The sequence below is a fragment of the Erpetoichthys calabaricus genome, chromosome 3 (assembly GCF_900747795.2).
Source record: "Erpetoichthys calabaricus chromosome 3, fErpCal1.3, whole genome shotgun sequence".
Taxonomy (NCBI): domain Eukaryota; kingdom Metazoa; phylum Chordata; class Cladistia; order Polypteriformes; family Polypteridae; genus Erpetoichthys; species Erpetoichthys calabaricus.
This window is the reverse complement of record NC_041396.2, coordinates 255,041,060-255,062,809: the sequence shown is the minus strand read 5'-3', so window position 1 is coordinate 255,062,809 and position 21,750 is coordinate 255,041,060. Positions and strand designations below refer to the sequence as shown.

Below are 21,750 nucleotides of genomic sequence, written 5' to 3'. Positions count from 1 at the left end.
GTTTTCTCAGTTTTTTGGAGAAATTATTAGGCGTGTTAAGATTTGTTGGATTAAACTGCCTATTGTCTTCAAAATTATTCAAACAGCTTTTAGTGAGCTATTCAATTAATCTATGCATATTGTAAATGTGAGACATTTTTAGTCCTTAATTTTTTTTCTGCACAGGAAAACAATTTAATGGGATTTTCTATGCAAATATGTGGAAGCACTTTGAGTAGTGAGAAGTTCTATATACTGTAAATGTAGCGAAATTATTAACTTACACGGCTATGGACATCTGTTCTTTTGAACTTGTCGTTTTGGATGATTGTGCTCTGAGATGGGACGTGTATGGTGCATGGACGACTCGGACTGCAAGAACAGTAGAGAGATGGTTTCCAGTAGGAAAGAGAAAAGCAAAGAGGCAAAGAAAGAGGTGGAAAGATATGGTAATGAAGGAAGCAAGAGATAGAGGAGAAGAAACCTAGAGGAAGTGGAATAGGATAGAGAAGTGGAGGAAACTTCATAACAGGCAGGGGCACAGTGTCAAATGATGGAAGTGTGGCTGTTATCAATCATAAGTGTTTTTTACTGGTTTGGGGGGGTTTTGGGAGAGAGAGATAAATATAGATGATAAAAGTATCAAGGGATCTAGATGCAGACCTCCAGTGGCACACCCATCTTTTTCTCCTCCAGGGTTCTCTCAAACTGTTCATTGGGTCCACAGGGCTAAAACAGTGGTTTTTAGGATTAACTTGTATGCATGTAAAGGCCCTCTGCCACGACTCTCCAGGTCCCCTCCACCCCTGGAGCAGACATGGGAGTCTGAAATTGGAAGTCTGTAGCTAAAATCTAAGCATCTGCTAAACAGATATGAACCCCATAGTGAGTATGCATTTCAACATTTAGTACATTCTTTTTGTCCATTTATAAAATGCAAAGGTTCTGAGCCCCGGCTTGTATCAATGAAAAACTGTGACTGATGAGCCACAGGAAGGTTAAAGCAGGTCTCAGAGAAAGGGCAGTGAACAAAAAAAAAAAATTTTACATTTCAGATGTTTGAGCAGTCAGGCTGAAGATTTGTTTTTTTTTCGAAAGTGAAAAACAGACACAGAACATATGTGAGCTTTTCTTTAGTGAAATCAGTGGTTTCCATGTAGAATAATTTTTTTCTGAGTATAAAGTTTAAATTACCCATTAAGAACCACCCTTCCAGTACTCTGTAGAAATCAAATTTCACAGCTGGCTGGCTTCTTCTGTTAAAAGGGGGTGATGGAGCTAAAAAAAATGGTGCTGCTTAAAGAGGATAGAGGAAAGTTCAGTGTTTGGTCATATAGCCCTTGAGATTGCATGCACTCAACACAAGCGCCATGTGTAGACAAACATCAGAATGGCGGACCATTTCTTCTCACACATGAGACAACTGGTCCCTAGTTCCTGAATCACTAATGAATCTCATGAGTAGGCTTTGATGTGATCAATATTTCACAGGGGACAAATAATATTCAAATCATTCAGTGCGCTGCAGGAATTATAGCTTCAATGCGATCGAGACTTTATGGAGGAACCACCTACGCTTGGATGTTTGCACAGTTTATGCCCTCATGCTATCAAGAGGGTAAAGCATTGTATTGAGAGGCTGGAATAAAATGGAGGGATATGTAGTTTAATTTTCTTCTGAACCGTTTTGTTACCGGTATTGAGGTCTGAAAGCGATAGAAGTAAAAATTTTACAAATAATTTGTAGGCATCCTTAATATTACAAAACATGTTGTCTTGTGACTCCGGTATCAGGATAATTTTAATAATATGGGGTACCTAGAAAACCTTCCCTCAACCCCCGTCTGTTAACACGCCTTATTTGAATGGGGGGGATTTAGAGAATTGGGGAATGGTGTCTGTTCTTTGCAAAAACCTCTACATAGAAAATGTTTAAGTCTGGTAGCCATCGGTCATTTAGCAACTTCCATGGCATTCTACAGTACAACACATTGTAGCTAAAAAGTGATAATTAAGGATTTACCTTATGCAGTTGTTTGAACCTGGAATCTTACCGCTACTGGTGACCACAATGTCCACTCTAAGCAATCATTGGAGTACTTATTTAAAGAATGCAAGTTAGTGTGCTACTTTGTATACTTTTTTTTTATTTTTATTTAAAGGTCCATTGAGTAATGAGTAGCAGAATTGATCGAAGTATGAATCACAGGTTGCTCAGTCTAACATGGAGATCCGCTAATGCAGCTATAAGATATACTTAGTGCAGTTAAATCTGTACATTTTAATATACGTAAAATGAAGGAAAGTGAACACTTCATTTTTTTTTTTGTGCTGTAATTTTTTTTATATAATTTTTAATTGTAAAATGTAATTAGTTATCTACATTACTCAGTATGCTGCAAGTAAAAGAGAATTGTCGTAAAGTATTGGAATAGCTAATCCTGATCATTTGATTCATTTGCTTTAAGCTGATTTTTTGTTTTGCTGCTGAATTTTGGATGTATAGTTCCTAGAGGCTTTTTCATTGGTTGAGCATTTAAGTAGTTGTTTCCTGTCTCATTCCCCTGCTGAAGACCGCTATCATGGAGCATAATTTTCCTTGCACTTTCCTGCTCCCATCTCTCTGCTTGCTGTGTCGATTGTGAATTTATGAGACTTTGAGCCTTTGTGAATATTTGTTTAACTTTTTTTTGCCTGATGAGCACATAATGGTCTCCTCTGTCAGCTATGATAATTGACTTCTACAACAGGGGAAAAAAAAGCATCAAAGTTCGTTTACATTTTAGTGATATTTTGAATTCTTGCTTTTCCAGGATCTGTTTATACTGTTTTTATTTTCTTTTTCTTTTTTTAATTATGGAGACATATTTTGAACTAAAACAAAATATGTTTTAGCATAAATGTCACAAAATATATTTTATATTTCATTGACACCCCATGCGGCATGAAATATGCCTTGAAATGGAAAATGTTATTTCACCCATTAATAAGCGGTGACTTAAGCCTTATGTTTGTGTGTGTGTATGTATGTGTATGTGTGTATACAGTATATATATATAATGTGTGTGTGTGTGTCTCTCTCGCGCACGCATGTGTGTCTGTCTGTCGCTCTCTCGCTCGCAGCGGGACCTGACTCGAATATAAGTCGAGGGTGACGTTTTTCAGCACATAAGAGTTTAAAGTTTTTAAACTTTATTTGCCAGGTTGCCTACAAAACTGTTATTGCAGTGGAGCAGTTTGGGTTTTTTTCCATTTTCGTCGAGTCACTGTGGAAAAATATTGGAGGAATTTAATTTAGTGGGTACTTAAAAAGGAGGAACAGGTTTGCCTGCATGCTAGAATGCAGCTTCAAGTTTTGTACCTTGTGAAAGATGCGTCTTCTGTGTCTAAACTGTAAAAGATTTTTGGGCAAGATCTACTCCAGTTTTAATGTAAGCATTACTTTAAAACAATCACCCTAAAATATACAACAGTTTCTCAATATTTCAAGGCACACCTGTGTTAGAAAGTGTTTCATTGTGGAACAGCTTGTGCTGCATCTCTTAAAAGTCCATCTGCATCACACTTTATAGAATGCCCTTTTATATGACCCAAATCATTATACATCTAGCTTTCAACGTCACAAGTTTTTATTAATGGCGGTGGTTGGTACAGGCGGTTTTCCTGTTTTTCTTTACCAAATGGTCAACCTAATAATTATTTTTTATTATAATACAGGTAAACGTTTGTAAACTTAGTTATTCAGCTGAGAAAAAAAAAAACATCTCGGCAAGACTCCTATTTCTAGAAATAACTGCGCCCTCCAGTATTGGAAAAGCAATGCAGCCTGTTTCCTAACATTGGCTAAGTCAGCGATCAAGTATCTATCGGCACTTTGTACAAGTGTAGACAGTGAAGGCCTTTTTTCAGCTATGTCATATACAGTATAGTAAATGAAAAGAAAAAGACATGATGGTGAAAAGGCAGAAATGCTTCTTTTTGTTAAGAAAAACCTACAGTTTCTGCTACTATGTTACTGGCCTCATTGTACCTTTAATTTTAGTTTTAAAGTAATAATATGTCTGATTATGGCATAAAATATATAGATAGATAGATAGATAGATAGATAGATACTTTATTAATCCCGATGGGAAATTCACATTCTTCAGCAGCAGCATACTGATACAATAAATAATATTAAATTAAAGAATGATAATAATACAGGTGAAAAAAAAAAAAAAAAAAACAGACAATAACTATGTATAATGTTAAATATTAACGTTTACCCCCCCTGGTGGAATTAAAGAGTCCGCATAGTTTGGGGGAGGAACGATCTCCTCAATCTGTCTGTGGAGCAGGACAGTGACAGCAGTCTGTCGCTGAAGCTGCTCTTCTGTTTGGAGATGACATTATTTAGTGGATGCAGTGGATTCTCCATAATTGATAGGAGCCTGCTGAGCGCCCTTCGCTCTGCCACAGATGTTAAACTGTCCAGCTCCATGCCAACAATAGAGCCTGCCTTCCTCACCAGTTTGTCCAGGCGTGAGGCGTCTTTCCTCTTAATGCTGCCACCCCAGCACACCACTGCGTAGAAGAGGGCGCTCGCCACAACTGTTTGATAGAACATCTGCAGCATCTTATTGCAGTTGTTGAAGGAAGCCAGCCTTCTAAGGAAGTATAACCATATATGCATTCACTTTTTTGTTAATAAACCCAATACCATGTTCTGTAATGGCACGGTGTCTTAATGTGCTTAAGTTACCCAGGATGTGTATGTTAAGCAGATTTTTTTGTACATGACATGGAGTATTTTTTCTATAGAGAAGGGCCATATCTTGCTTCCCCCCCCCCCCCCCCCAGAAAGTACTGGTTGCCTATATCTATAGCAAAGAAGAGTGTAAAAGTCAGCAAGTTAATAAAAATAAGTTCATCTGTGTTTCACATGCTACTGTTGTTTCTTTAGTAATGCATTATACCTTTTCAGCCTAACTAAAACATTCAAACCTGACGTAAGTAAAACAAATATATACATATTGGCCATCGATTATCGGTACTGGCAAAGATGGACAAAAACATATCGGTTATCAGTATTACACAGATATGGAAATTCTGGGCATCACTAATCTGGATATTGCCAAGAAGAGTAGGAGGTTGGTAGTATTGGGGAAGCCTTGTCAGGCCTGCTCAGCATGTCACCAACCATGACCCTGACCAGGCATAGATGAGGTAGAACTACAAGACTGGAGCATGAAAGTACAAGAATATCGGCTTATTTCATGATGTATGCTTTGTTTTTCAGTGCTTAAGAATGTTTTCATATATACTGCTGAAAAAATTAAGGGAGCACTTTTTTTAATCGTATAGAGTAAAGAATCAAGTCAATGAAACTTCTGGGGATATTGATCTGGTCAGTTAAGTAGCAGATTGTTATTTAGTTTCAGCTGCTTTGGTATTAATGAAATTAACAATAGATGCACTAGAGGGGCAACAATGAGACGACCCCAAAACAGGAATGGTTTAACAGATGGAGGCCACTGACATTTTTTCCTTCCATCTTTTCTGTTTTTTCACTAATTTTGAATTTGGCTACGGTCAGTGTCACTATTGGTAGCATGAGGCGATACCTGGATCCTGCAGAGGTTGTACAGGAAGTCTGACTTCTCCAGGATGGCACATCAATACGTGCCATTGCCAGATTTGCTGCCTCCCGGCACAGTCTCAGGGGCATGGAGGAGATTCCAAGAGACAGGCAGTTACTCTAGGAGAGCTGGACAAGGCCATAGAAGGTCTTTAACCCATCAGCAGGACCGGTATCTGCTCCTTTGGGCAAGGAGTAACGGGATGGGCACTGCCAGAGCCCTACAAAATGACCTCCAGCAAGCCACATGTGTGAATGTCTCTGACTTCATGAGGGTGGCCCAAGGGCCAAACGTCCTGCTGTGGGCCCTGTGGTCACTGCCTGCCACCATGGAGCTTGATTGGCATTTGCCATAAAATACCAGCTTTGGCAGGTCCACCGATGGTGCCATGTGCTTTTCACAGATGAGAGCAGGTTCACCCTGAGCACATGTGACAGACATGAAAAAAGGTCTGGAGAAGCCATGGAGAATGTTACGCTGCCTGTAACATCGTTGAGCATGACCGTTTTTGGTGGTTCCTCAGTGATGGTCTGGGGAGGCATATCCATGGAGTGGATGCACAGACCTCTACAGGCTAGAAAACGGCACCTTGACTGCCATTAGGTATTGGGATGAAATCCTTGGACCCATTGTCACTCTATGCTGGTGCAGTGGGTTCCTCGTGGTGCCTGACAATGCCCAGCCTCATTTGGCGAGAGTCTGCAGGCAGTTCCTGGAGGATGAAGGAATTGATACCATTGACTGGCCCCCATGCTCCCCTGACCTAAATCCAATAGAACACCTCTGGGACATTGTTTCAGTCCATCTGATGCTGCCGGGTTGCACCTCAGACTGTCCAGGAGCTCAGTGATGCCCTGGTCCAGATCTGGGAGGAGATCCCCCATGACACCATCCGTCGTCTCATTAGGAGCATGCATACAAGCACGTGGGGGCCATATAAACTACGGAGTACGATTTTTGAGTTGCTGCAATGAAATTTTGGCAAAATGGACTAGCCCACCACATTTTTTCACGGTGACTTTATGGGTGTCTTTGAATTCAGCTCTCTGTAGGTTGATAATTTTCATTTCCATCAAACGATGTGGCATCCTTTCCTTCCTACCACCTTACCTATCCATATCAGTATAGATATCCAGCTTGATTTTTTTTTTTTTCCCCAATTGAAATTTGATGTGTTTTCAACGTGTTCCTTTAATTTTTTTGAGCAGTTTATATATTTAGACCTGTAAAAAGAAGAAAATGAATTTAATGCCCTTATGTAAATGGTGTTCACATTATCGCCTATTACTTCCATCAAAACCATGGTGTTGCTAGACTTCAAACTGTGGAGCATGTAAACTTGTAGTAATATTTATATTTGCTTAGACATCAGCTAATTGTCTTTGTGGTGTGTATCTTGAGTATAAACAGGTACAGTACTTTGACACAAGCTTTGCTAAGCAAAAGGTATGGATAATTTAGAATATTTTCATATAGCAATGTTTTCATTATTTTTCAAATGTAGTAAATATTATGTAGCATTGCTGTCAGTGTTCTTTTTAATGGTCTTTTTGTGTTGCACATCAACATTTTCTTGTCATTGTTGCAATTCTATACCCCTTAACTCAAAAACAGTAAATATTCAAATTTATTAGAGTACAAAGTATTAGTGGTTAAGTTAATGAACAACAAAGGTTGCTCATTTTACCAAAACAGACAAATATTTCCAGGGATTTATGAAGTTGAGGTCAAAGGGTTTACTTCTGTGGTTGACTGCTGTAGCTTCATTACCTTGTCTGCTTTTTGTTTAAACTCTTATTAGGTGAAATGTCAATGACTGTCTTTCCATTTGACATTCTTCTTTGTTTGTGGAGTGTATTATGAATGCTTTGAAACAGTCTTGCTTTGAGGTTGAGTGAAAATATCATTTGTAAACACTGTACATTTTTAAGCATTCTCTGGTTATCCAATTTGAAGTCTAATTCCACATAATGTCACTGTTAGTACTTTTATCTGGTCATTGGGAGACTTTCAGTTTTACTTGGTTTTCAGTTTGAGAGTGATGGAAACCAGTTCTAAAATCATAGATTGTCTTATTTCCACTGTGTGTTTTTCAGGCTGAAATGTAAACCCTTTAGATTTTAAATTACTTGTCATGACCTCTTCCACTCACTATTCAGTCCTTCCATCTGGTAAATTGTTTGTCAGTCAGGACCAGAAATACCAAGATATCATAAATAGTTCTACTTGTTCATACTGGATAGGTGTGAACTTAATGTCTTTAACTTAAAGGGTCCTTTGTAGTATTTTGATGAATATCTCCAATTCTGTGTTTTGCTAAATTGATTGTTTGGGGTCTTTGGCAGTAATGTACTGTATTTGTGTCATTATACAGCTTGTTTAAGATTATCCAATGCAAACAAAGATGTCACAGAAGACCAATACTATCTGTAGGCATGGTTTATACTCAGTGGTGTGTGTTTTTTTTTTTTTTTTTTTTCTTCCTCCAAGTATCTCTATGGATATGTAAACACATAATAATGTTTAAACCATGTAGCAGTTATGCTAAGTATTAGAGGTGCCTCTGTGGGAATATTTGAATCGGCATCCTTGATGGGGATTTTATGTACAACCCCAATTCCAATGAAGTTGGGACATTGTATTGTTTTTATTTACGTTTTACACAATGATTTGCAAATCCTTTTCAACCTATATTCAATTGAATACACTACGAAGACAAGATATCGAATGTTCAAACTGAAATTTTATTGTTGTTTTGCAAATCTTCACTCATTTTGAATTTGATGCCTGCAACACGTTCCAAAAAAACTGGGACAGGGGCAGCAAAAACTGGGAAAGTTGAGGAATGTTAAAAAAACACCTGTTTTGAACATTCCACAGGTGAACAGGTTAATTGGAAACAGGTGTTTGTCATGATTGGGTATAAAAGGAGCATCCCAAAAGGCTCAGTCGTTCACAAGCAAGGATGGGGCGAGGTTCACCACTTTGTGAACAACTGCGTGGGCAAATAGTCCAGTAGTTTAAGAACGTTTCTCAACGTACAATTGCAAGGAATCTAGGGATTTCATCAACCACTGTCCATAATATCATCAAAAGATTCAGAGAATCTGGAGAAATCTCTGTATGTAAGCGGCAAGGCCGAATACCAACACTGAATACCTGTGACCTTCAATCCCTCAGGCGGCACTGCATTAAAAACCGACATTCTGTAAAGGATATTTTCACGTGGGCTCAGGAATACTTCAGAAAACCATTGTCAGTTATCACAGTTCGTCGCTACATCTACAAGTGCAAGTTAAAACTCTACCATGCAAAGCGAAAGCCATATATCAACAACAACCAGAAACGCCCCCGGCTTCTCTGGGCCCGAGCTCATCTGAGATGGACTGACGCAAAGTGGAAAAGTGTGCTGTGGTCTGACGAGTCCACATTTCAAATTGTTTTTGGAAATCATGGACATCGTGTCCTCTGGGCCAAAGAGGAAAAGGACCATCCGGATTGTTATCAGCGCAAAGTTCAAAAGCCAGCATCTGTGATGGTATGGGGGTGTGTTAGTGCCCATGGCATGGGTAACTTGCACATCTGTGAAGGCACCATTAATGCTGAAAGGTACATACAGGTTTTGGAGCAACACATGCTGCCATCCAAGCGACGTCTTTTTCGGGGACGTCCCTGCTTATTTCAGCAGGACAATGCGAAGCCACATTCTGCATGTGTTACAACAGCGTGGCTTCGTAGTAAGAGTGCGGGTACTAGACTGGCCTGCCTGCAGTCCAGACCTGTCTCCCATTGAAAATGTGTGGCGCATTATGAAGCACAAAATACGACAACGGAGACCCCGGACTGTTGTGCAACTGAAGTTGTATATCAAGCAAGAATGGGAAAGAATTCCACCTACACAGCTTCAACAATTAGTGTCCTCAGTTCCCAAACGCTTATTGAGTGTTGTTAAAAGGAAAGGTGATATAACACAGTGGTAAACATGCCCCTGTCCCAGCTTTTTTGTAACGTGTTGCAGGCATCAAATTCAAAATGACTGAAGATTTGCAAAACAACAATAAAGTTTATCAGTTTGAACATTCGATATCTTGTCTTTGTAGTGTATTCAATTGAATATAGGTTGAAAAGGATTTGCAAATCATTGTATTCTGTTTTTATTTACGTTTTACACAACCTCCCAACTTCATTGGAATTGGGGTTGTATGACAATTCAGTGTTTGTATTGAGAATAAATTCAGCAGTTGAAAGAAACTTAAGCAAGTCTTATACTGCTTGTCAGAAAAGTGGGGCTGAAATGCATCAGAATGTACAACTCCAGTAATTTATTTTTTTACATGTTCCAGGTGAGGTATGACAGTCCACTACTGTCATGCTTCGTATCCATTTTGCAAGAAAGGTGATATGGTAATAACAGGTTAATTCTGTAATACTTCAAAGTGATCTTGAATTGTGGAGTAGGATATGAACATATTTGGTCAAGTGTACTCGAATTACAATAAAGTTATCTGTGTAATTGTGTTTGGTGTAACTGGATTATACACACTGGGTCCATTGAAATATTCAGAGTATGTTTTTGCTTTGCGCCATTCCCCACCATAACCTATGGGGTCTATTCACTTGCTATCGTAATGACCTATTTTATGATCAGGATCAGTCTCTATATATGCTACACTACCGTGGCTGTTCGTTTGTTTGTCCAGGATTTTAAAATGCCTGCAGCTTGCAAACTGTTTGACTTATTGACCTGAAATTTGGTACACGTATACTACGTGGCATCTACTATCTGCTTTCGGGGTGATGATTGACCTCCAAGGTTATTCCACTTGTTTTTTTTTTATATATTTTTAGTTTATTGTAGAATCGGCTCTCTGCAGCGTTCTCATCCCTACCACTTTCGCCATCACTTCCCCTATCTCTTAAATCATTCTTGAGGCAGATTGAAGACTTAAGTGTCAGCCAAAGTGAAAAATTAAAGAAAACGTATTGAGTAATTGCAACACAAACGCTGACTTAATCAGTTTTAACATGAAAAGATGCTGACGAAGGAAGAGAAGAAGCGGGCCGCTAGGTTGGAGAAAAGAAGAGCTGCTCAGGAAGCAGCAAGCGCATCAACCTCTGAGTAAACGAATGCTAAATGTACAGAAAGAGTATGAAAACTATGAATGCTCAAGTCAAGTGTATTCACTGCACGTTATTGTGCAGTTAGCTGTTACTAGTGTTAAATAATTACTGAAATCTTACAGAATAGTCAGGTAACTTGGTTCCTAAGCCTCTCACATCTGAAATTTTTACCTAATAAAAATCTTTGATCTGGTGCATCCTTTCAATCTTAACAGTGTACCTTATGAACTTTTTTTTTTTTTTTGGTTCCCGTTTTCAATGTAAAAATCCATGTCATAAGACTAGGAAAGTTCTATAATGACTGCAGGAATGTGATAGTGAATTCATTTTGATGTAGTGGTATTCCCTGTGGGGCGGCACGGTGGCGCAGTGGGTAGCGCTGCTGCCTCGCAGTTGGGTGATCTGGGGACCTGGGTTCGCTTCCCGGGTCCTCCCTGCGTAGAGTTTGCATGTTCTCCCCGTGTCTGCGTGGGTTTCCTCCGGGCGCTCCGGTTTCCTCCCACAGTCCAAAGACATGCAGGTTAGGTGGATTGGCGATTCTAAATTGGCCCTAGTGTGTGCTTGGTGTGTGGGTGTGTTTGTGTGTGTCCTGCGGTGGGTTGGCACCCTGCCCAGGATTGGTTCCTGCCTTGTGCCCTGTGTTGGCTGGGATTGGCTCCAGCAGACCCCCGTGACCCTGTGTTCGGATTCAGCGGGTTGGAAAATGGATGGATGGATGGTATTCCCTGTATCTATGGAAATTAGTTGGAGCAAACTATTCCCAATGCAGATTCACTATTTGTATAACATATATGACTAGAGTCTGTAGCCTGGCCTTCCTATTTCTCACTTTCAAATAGCTGAGTCTGTGATATGGCTCTGTCTACTTTTAGCATTTTTCTAAATAGATAACAGCATGTTGGCTGTTGAATCCTAATAACATTATGTGCTGGTATTTTTTTTTTCAGAATGGAATTAAAATTTATCATTGAGGCAGAAGAAATAGGTAAAATTAGAATGTTTTTGTTTTTATCCACTGTGAAAACTGTCCCTCCAAATGTCCTTTCACTGAAAACATTTCAAATGAAAAGCTTGTGGTGTACTGATTGCGTCACATTACCTAGTAACCTTTTCCAACAAACACGGTGTTCTCTGTTTCACTATTACAACATCAAATGGTTTACGTCAAAGGCATTATTTTCACTCAAGCTACTGTGTGGTCATAGTAAAGCTATATAAAGCACTTCACTGCAAGTGCCAGTCTAGGATTTTTTTTTCTTCTCCTTTTACTGGGAGCAGAGGGTGCCTACAACATTTCACTTGCTGGGACCATTTGAAGTGATTATGGATGTATTTTGTCTGTGATTTCAGTGTGTCACTGTCACCTTAATGACAAAAAGGTTGGTACTCTTAGTAACTTTGGGAAATACCTGCATGGGTTTTTTAAAGTTTGACTACTAACCGATGTAATTGACTAATTGATGTACTTGCACTACTGTTATACTTAAAATGGTAAAAAGCTGTTTTTCAGTCATAGTGCTCATTTAACCGAATTAAATACTCTAGAGATCTGGTCTTACAAGTTTGACTGTCTTTGTGCAGCTTAGTTTTGTGCTTTTAAATTTTCTACAATCCTCGGAAAGGGCATGTTACATAAAGTTTTTTCCTCAAGTAAAATTCTATTTGATAATTTTCCCTAATTTTCATATAGATATTGTAAATTCACCTTGCAAACCAATTACAAAACAATGTGATGAATTCAAAGTGGATGACTGTGTCAAGCAAGGAATAACACACAAAGTAGCACTGCTGTTACAAGAAATAATTTAAAGTATTTTTCTGTTGATAGATAAGGGCATTTGAATGGCAGTTTTGTATGTTTGATTAAAGATTTACTAGGATTAATCGAAATTGCAACCTTTTTTGTAATAAACTTTTCTATTTAGATGTCACTACACATTGAACATTACAGAATATTGTTAAATGTGGACAAATTTACCAAAGAAGAAAGGATAACAATTAAGGCTTGATGTACTTATAATCTAAATCTGTTTTATGATACTCCTGACCCTGCACTATTGCATTTCAGTTAAGAAATTTGTGTGAAACCTACAGTACTGTGCAAAAGTTTTAGGCAGGTGTGAAAAAATGCTGTAAACAAAGAATGCTTTCAAAAATTGAAGTGTTAATCATTTTCATCAATCAACAAAATGCAGTGAATGAACAAAAGAGAAATCGAAATCAAATCAATATTTGGTGTGACCACCCTTTGCCTTCAAAACAGCATCAATTCTTCTAGGTACACTTGCACACAGTTTTTGAAGGAAGTCGGCTGGTAGGTTGTTCCAAACATCTTGGAGAACTAACCACAGGTCTTCTGTGGATGTAGGCTTCCTCACATCCTTCTGTCTCTTCATGTAATCCCAGACACACTCGATGATTTTGAGGGCTCTGTGGGGGCAATATCATCACTTCCAGGAATTCTTGTTCTTCTTTACGCTGAAGATGGTTCTTAATGACTTTGGCTGTATGTTTGGGGTCGTTGTCCTGCTGCAGAATAAATTTGGGGCCAATCATACGCCTCCCTGATGGTATTGCATGATGGATAAGTATCTGCCTATATTTCTCAGCATTGAGAACACCATTAATCCTGACCAACTCTCCAACTCCATTTGCAGAAATGCAGCCCCAAACATTCAAGGAACCTCCACCATGCTTCACTGTTGCCTGCAGACACTCATTATTGTACCGCTCTCTAGCCCTTCGATGAACAAACTGCCTTCTGCTACAGCCAACTATTTCAAATTTTGACTCATCGGTCTAGAGCACCTGCTGCCATTTTTCTGCACCCCAGTTCCTATGTTTTCATGCGACTTGAGTCGCTTGGCCTTGTTTCCACATCGGATGTATGGCTTTTTGGCTGCAACTCTTCCATGAAGACCACTTCTGGCCAGACTTCTCCGGACAGTAGATGGGTGTACCTGGGTCCCACTGGTTTCTGCCAGTTCTGAGCTGATGGCACTGCTGGACATCTTCTGATTTCGAAGGGTAATAAGCTTGATGTGTCTTTCATCTGCTGCACTAAGTTTCCTTGGCCGACCACTGCGTCTACGATCCTCAACGTTGCCCGTTTCTTTGTGCTTCTTCAAAAGAGCTTAAACAGCACATCTTGAAACCCCAGTCTGCTTTGAAATCTTTATCTGGGATCGACCTTGCTGATGCAGTATAACTACCCTTGTGTCTTGTTGCTGTGCTCAATCTTGCCATGACATGAAACTGTCTTCCACAACCTCACCTTGGTAGCAGCGTTTGGCTGTTCCTCGCCCAATTTTAAGCCTCCTACACAGCTGTTTCTGTTTCAGTTAATGACTGTGTTTCAACCTACGTGTGACATTGATGATCATTAGCACCTGTTTGGTAGAATTGGTTGATCAAACCCCTGACTAGAATCCTACAAAATCCCTGACTTTGCAAGTGTACCTATAAGAATTGATGCTGGCTTGAAGGCAAAAGGTAGTAACACCAAATATTGATTTGATTTAGATTTTTCTTTTGTTTGCTCACTTTGCATTTTGTAAATTGATAACAATAAACAATCATTATTTATAATTCCGAAAGCATTCTTTGTTTACAGCATTTTTTTCACACCTGCCTAAAACTTTTGCACAGTACTGTACATGTTAATGGTCTCTGCAAGTTACATGTATCTTATGGAAACATCGCAGTATACACCCATAATTAACACACACATATACACTGTATAGGGTTGTGCAGTTTTATCGATTTTAAATTGTTTAATTCAAACTAAAGTTTTAAAATGATAGTCGTGTGAAAATAAAGTTATTGATTTTTAAGCAAATAGCACAATTAAACAATTGAGCCAACAGCTTAGTTTAATCAGCGGGTCATGTGTGCAAAGTCAAAACATACTGTAGTGATCTGGCCAAAAATCTCCTCGAACTGGGGCTGCCACAAGAGCTGTTTCCTGACAAGGGGCATGCAAATGGGGTGCTCAGAGCAGCTGGGGTTTACAGAAGAGTTGCATCAGCTCGTGCTCGATGCAAAGCAGAAACAGAGATGCCAGGGAGTAAAATGGAGAGCCAAAGGGAACTGGCACACTTTAGTTTGGGTAGTGATAGTTCTACAACCTAGGCTATATGCAGGACAGTGAATGTGTCTGCCATTCTAAAGCGGAATGAAGTCTGTGGTATAGTGACATGTAAAGCTCCTGCAGACTGCCATGATACTGAAACAGGAGGCTGAAAATGCCTTTAAGATTTAAAAGCCTAGACTTTCTCGTATACTCGGATATGGGGATGGCTATTTGAGGAGTAAACTGCAAAAGAATGCTTTATATTTTTATATTATGTACATTAAAGAACCAACAACAAATTAAATTAATGATATATTGAACAATTATTATAAAAGTAAAGCTGGATAAATCGGACTCTGCATCTGCATGAATAATAGGTAAAGTACCACTTCTTCTGGTTAACAGAAATAAACCAAAAGTTGATTGAAATCTACGCTTTTCTACATAGTTTACAACTAAGTGAAAGCGTACTCGAGATATATCGATAGATCCATCTATATATCTATATTTATATGTCAAAATCTTGAAATGGAATTTTTGGACGATTACAATACTTTCCCTATACTTCGTATACGAGAAAGTAAAACAGAAAAAAAAAAAAGGAAAAGAATCTAAAGTGATGGTGTCTTCCATAACGGTAACAGAGGCTTGTAAATAGTTACAGATTGCATTATTGTTTTGAAATTTTTTGCTGGTACCAATAAACCTGTTTGATTTCTGCACAGCAGACTGTGTGGTTTTGTTCATTGCTTCTGGGAAGGAGCATTACAATATTAATGCAAAGTATAAAGAGAGGCATTTCTCTTATGAATTTGTTCCAGAGAGACTGAAACGTTAAGTTGATTGTCTGGAATTGGTTTGGATATGAAAGAGCAAATGTCAAGCTAAAGTAAAATACATTCAACTTGCAAAATTTGCAAAAAAGCAAAGTGGCAGCATATCTAGTTTATTTCATTTCTTAAAACAGAAACAACTGAACGGGACCGGTGTGAGAGCACAAGATAAAGTTAAGGCCTGCCCCAACTTATAGCTCCCCGAAAAGCTAGATGAATTGGAATTTCTGGAGCTGAAATTACTTTCTAAAGCCAAGTCCAACATTCACATACAGTGATTTCAAACACCTTAGCTACTCTCATAACCAAATAAACTATAAGAACTACCAGAAAAAAAACACACTCTGTCCTTTTATTATCAAATTTCAACATTTTGAATAATTTCTGTTGGAACAACAACTATTTGGGTTTGGGTTGCAAAGGAACCATATTTATTTAAAATGTTTCATTACAATACAAATTAAAAGAAAATGTTTTATGATTTTTTTTTTTTAAGTAAATATTCAAAAGTTTGTTGATAATAGGGAGAGAAATGGTTGATCACTTTTCATAAACAATAGTTGACTTTTTAATTTTTTCTTTACAAAAAGGGGAACTTAATACAGCAAAATATTGCAAGAGTAAATTTCTCAGTAATGGTTTTAGTTATGCATTGTGAATATTAAGTATTAAGGGGAACTGTCAGACTGTCTCATTACACAGGTAATTGATGTGCTTGAGAGTAGGTCATTTATACGGATTGTTAAAATGTCAGGTTTTCCACTTCAACAGCCAAGGATCCTACAAGTGCATGCCAAGCAAACAATTGTCCTTTAAATGGTTTCTACATAGTTTGATCATGTGAGTGTTTAACATATGCACCATCATCAACATGGATACAGGAACATGCAGGCGTGTGGCCATCGCTCTAAACAAGTGTGATCGTCAGTGTCCTCTTGTAGAAGTGTATGAGAGTATATGTGAAAAGTATAAATAGCCCTTGCCTTGGTAGCCAAGAATAATCACACCCAGGTGGCCTCTCGCCATGCTTAGGACTGATTTTTAAAATCTAACCTTGAATTCAGCGTGCAATTTATGAGCAAACTGATAGTGAGAACTGGTTTATGGCAGTGGGTGAAATACAGGGCAACGTTTAGTGCACACTCCTAACCACTTTGCCTACAAGTCCCCATTTCTTCAATGCAACAGAGAGCTTCTTGGAAAACTTGTCTCTTGTACATTATATCTGGTACATAAGGTTGTCTGTGTATTGTTGCCACTTTTATTTGTTAGCTTGCATCGCTGTGATGGACATCTTAATGGTGGTTGCATTCAAAAAGTTAGTTGCTGTTGCTTCTTATTACCTGTGTTTAACTGGGTTCTTCAAGTCTTCTCTGCTAAGCTCTACATTTTGTGTGCAACTGGTATAAATGCCTGTAGGTGGAATATGGTTCACTGGTTCAAGTTAATTGATTAGTGAAAGCCTTTGCCTTAAGTCCTATTGATCAGTAACCTCATGTTTTATCATTGTATACACCCTCTGCAATTTTACCTCTGAACACAGGTAATTTTCTAATGTAATTATAAAACTTTAAATGAGAAGGATTTTCAGTGTAAACTGTGCAAATTTGAACATTTTGTCATCTTTAACATCCCCAGTCTTCTATTCCTCTCTTGACTAACAGGAGTTGTAATCCCACAGCTTTTTTGCTAAGATGGTTTCATGACTAGTGCTATCAAGCATGCATGTCTTCAGACTAAAAACGTTCTAATCTTGGAAATTGTTTACTTGCATACTGCAGTAAAAGCATAAACTATAATTTGATATGCTCACACTTCTGTCAAATTCCATATGTGCCGTCTCCCTTTCACCAAGATAATTTTTGATTATTGTAGATGATTACGGAGTAATGATTAGTTTGCCTCTCTACTAAATAAATAAGCATAGTTAATTTCTCTTGTCAAAACGTAAAGTACTTTAACAATGCTAATTTTATTTTTTGTTTTAAGAAGTAGGTTCCATTTTCCAGTGGTTAATTTCGTGAGTGAGCACAGTTTGAGGATTGCAAAAAAAAAAATTCAAAAATTTACTCCCCTTGAAATATGGACACCTGTACCATTCCTACTGCTTAATCTATAGGGGCAAACATCAACATCTTGGTAACCCTTGAAAATCACTGTCTCATACCTTTCTTATAAGAGAGATAGAGAGGCCTTCATTAAGGCGCAGCATAGACCTGTGCCAGAAAAGCTTTTGTTCCAATTCAGATACAGTAATAACTAGGGTATTGCTGTGCTCTGTATTTAGTTGTCAGTATTGTTTTTTTGCTTTTTAATCATCCTTGACATACTCAATGCTAGTTAATTTGACATTTTCCCTGTCAATCCCACAGAGCTAGCTAATCCATGTGTCTTTATTCACTTGCCATGAAGTGTATATATACAGTACGTATACAAAGGCACAGCAGCAAGATTTCTAGAAAGTGTTGTTTGCTAAAAGAACAACAAATTAAACAAATTCTAGATTTTTAAAATGTTAACTTTTGTAGTCTATTTCAAATCTCCAAGTTCCTTTTCATGTCTGTGTTTATCTGAAATCAGTTTTTGTGTCAATTCCATGTTTCTGCATTATGGAAATCATGGGCCCTTAAGGAGGTGAAAAGTGCAAGTAATAGAAAATATCTCTGAACTTGGAAACAAAGCGATAGATTATTGTTACAAGTATTTTAAATAATGGTTGGCAAGGCTGCAACCACATTTGATAAAGTTATTAATTAAAGTGTGTTAGTAGTAAGTAGCTCTGCTCTCTCAAAGATCCAGCAACCTAGGTTAGAAATTTACAACCGATCATTGTTCATGTGCAGTTTGTACATTCACCAAATTGCCTTCATTTTCCTCCTGTGACACTTCTGGCAGTAAGCCTGTACTACATGAAGAGTACTATACAGAAATAAGCAGCTGAATTGCGTAAGAGGGTGCTACAGTGAACTGCCAACCTGTCTATTGTAGTTTCCTGTCTTGAGGTCCATGCTGTTGGAATAAGTTCTCAACACTGCAAAACCGGTTTGAGAATGTTTTATTAAACACTCAAGATTTCCTAACTGTATCGAATGCAAACCGCTCCCTTCAGAAAATGTTAGATATGCAACAAATTACTATATGGATTAATTACATGTGCAGAGTTTTGTTTGAAAAGCAGCTGCACAGAGTTGTTGTAAATTATTCTGAATATTTCAATCTTGGTGTTTCCTGATTCATGCACTGTACAAATATTTTTTTACTTTTTGGATATTAACTTGTTATTGCTGAATACAAAATATTAATGAATGGAATTTGTAAATGAACATGTAAAAAATTATGTAATCCATGATAGTCTTTGTTTCTGATGGATAAAATAAATTTTAGGCTTAAAATTCCACATGCTGATTGTGTGGGAAGAGCAAAAAGATGTCCGTTCAGATTACTGACTAATTCATTAGTTCACAACAAATGGAAACTTACTTATATTAACAAATTAAAATTTCTACTTTAAAGGTGAACTTAAAACCTCAAAGTCTTAGTGTTTTGAAATAATTTTGTGTATATTGCAAACTTTGATTTGCATTTTTTTTTTTTTTTGCCTATCCCCACTCCAAGTGATCAACAAATAGCGAGGCAGTAAAAGCCTAAAATGTTCCCAGAAAGCACCTTTTACATTTATCTACAGACAATGGAAGTGTAGTTGTTAAATTGTGATTTAAATATTTTACCCAAAGTATTAATAATATCATTTGCACTGCAATAGGGTCCAGTAGATCTGTAGGCTTTAACTGTTTGCAAACATCAAGCAGTCATCCCCAAGTAGAGAAAGTTAACTCATAGATGCGAGTGTCCACAAATTAATGCCTATTACAGTACATGATTTAGTTTATTTGGGCTTGAATAAAAATAAATTGGGCTGCTCAAATATCTATTTTTTCGTATACAATATGTCCATTCACAACACTGAAATGTGAGAAACCTGGAAATCGTGAGTAAGATACCCTTAAAGAGTGTCATGACTACAAAGCAACTCACATCTTTTTTTATGGCAATTAAGGAAGGAATTCTGCCCCTATGCAAGTTTCCTTAAAAACAAGTAAAATCTTGCAATGCCAATACCACTTTTGTGCCATTCGGTTTTGATAGTGTCCAATTATAAAGCATAAAGCCTCTCTTTGCATTGACTCATAGAATGGGTGAGCATGTAGTTTCAATAACTTGTTTTTGGAGAATTTCTTTGTGTTGGCTTGTGCGTACTTTACTGGATGAGCTGAAGAGCAGCCAAATGCAGAAAAAGTTTAAAAAAAAAAAAAAAAAAATATGGACATTGCATCTTTTGCCTAGCGTGTGTTTCTCCTTTTAGCAATTTTATTTGCTGTCAGCTCAGTGATTGAGATGTCACAGTTCTCATCTTACTTGTCTTAAAGAAATCTGCATCATTGAGCAAAAAAAGAGGGTAAGAAGAGACTTGATATTTGTTTGTTCTTTTACACAATTTCCAAATTAACTGTTAAAGCCTTTGATAAGAATAGTGAATGCATTGTTAGATGATGGTGACAACCAAATGTATCCTATATTAAGCTACCTTTGTGCAGAATTATACATGGGTAGCATTCGTTTTCTATCAGATTGGTTGACAACGTGCAGATTAGAGGCTGTCATGTTACCTTTGTGGCATCAATTTTGGTAAATGCTACCACTAAGAAAATATTTGTGTGCTTTTGTTTTTACAGTGGGCATATTGTCGTTTGCAACCAGTATAATCCAAGATGCCGCCAGCAGTTGGGGGTCCTGTAGGATATACTCCTCCAGAAGGTGGATGGGGCTGGTTTGTAGTCTTGGGCGCTTTTATCTCCATTGGATTCTCCTATGCCTTCCCTAAATCCATCACAGTCTTCTTTAAAGAGATTGAAGTGATCTTCGATGCAACAAGTAGCGAGGTGTCCTGGATCTCCTCCATCATGCTGGCTGTAATGTATGCTGGAGGTAAGGTTTGATACTCTTGCTATGGTTTCTGCTATATGCTTGTCAGTTCAGCAGCTAGTATATTCAACGCTGTGTTTGCTGACTGAATTTGCTGACATTACTAGTACTAGTCAAAGTTTACAGTTCCAAAAAAAAAAAGTGGGGATTAATAATGTTCTCTGTTCCACTCCACACTTAATTTTATTTTCTGCAATATGTGGAATGGTTTTGATTTTCATTTTGAAACTAGTATTTCACAGTGCTTAAGTAATCATTCTTGCTTCAGTGGGTATATATTGGTCTCATAAGTATAATTACATCTATATGAAATTATTAAAATGCAAAAAGTCGGAGTCCTAAAACTGAGCAGTTCTTTCCATTGGAGCTTGCATTCAGTGACAGCTTCAGTAAAAAAAAAAAAACACATCTTTGATTACACAGATGTAAAGAAAAAAAAACAATCTCCTTGTATAATAGCTCAAACTCTAAAGATGGTTTGGAAAGGGTTATAAATGAGGGAATTCCTAAAGCAAACAGGAAAAATTTTAAAATACAGTGGAACCTCGGTTCACGAACGTCTCGGTACACGTACAACTTGGTTTACGACCAAAAAGTTCGCCAAACTTTTGCCTCGGTTCACGATCACACACTCGGTATACAAACAAGCCAGGTTCCCTTTCGGTTTGTACATGTTCAGTCTCTCCCTGTGCATTTCCTGTGCAGCGAGCAAGAGAGAGAGCGTGAGAGAGCGCGACACACGCACACACACACACACACAGAGGCAGCACAGAGACAGAGTCGCACACACAGCCAGTGCGAGACAGAGAGAGCCACACAGGAGCACGCCCGAGAGAGGTGCGCACACACACAGGCACTCCAGGCTCGCAAAAGAGAGACACACGCGCACACACAGGCGCGAGAGCGAGCGAGGGACGCATAAGGTAGAGAAGTCTTGTTTTTGTTTTCAGTTCTATTTACAGTGATCGGTTCGTAGCCTGCATTGTTGCAATGTTACTTTTCTTGGTGGTTTATTAAATTACGGATTTTTCAAATGTTCATTTTTTCCCCTGTGCTTAAAACTCATTATAATAAGTGTTTTTAGCGAGCGGTTCCTAGCACTATAGCACGAACTATTGCAGTGTTAGTTTTCTCTGTTGTTCAA

At 38.1% G+C, this 21,750-nt stretch overlaps 1 protein-coding gene across 3 annotated transcripts in view; it reads left to right on the top strand.

Annotated features, from left to right (window-relative positions):
• The window catches only part of slc16a1b (solute carrier family 16 member 1b), a 55,177-nt gene that overhangs the window by 17,439 nt on the left and 15,988 nt on the right, over window positions 1-21,750 (top strand). For 2 of the 3 annotated variants that reach the window (XM_028798090.2, XM_051925148.1), the window contains exon 2: window positions 20,357-20,609. In XM_028798090.2, coding sequence (XP_028653923.1) covers window positions 20,393-20,609 — 217 coding nt within the window. In that variant the 5' untranslated portion in view covers window positions 20,357-20,392. Of the gene's footprint in view, window positions 1-11,947; window positions 12,098-20,356; window positions 20,610-21,750 lie in introns of those variants that run through there. The other variant, XM_028798089.2, reaches the window with a different exon arrangement.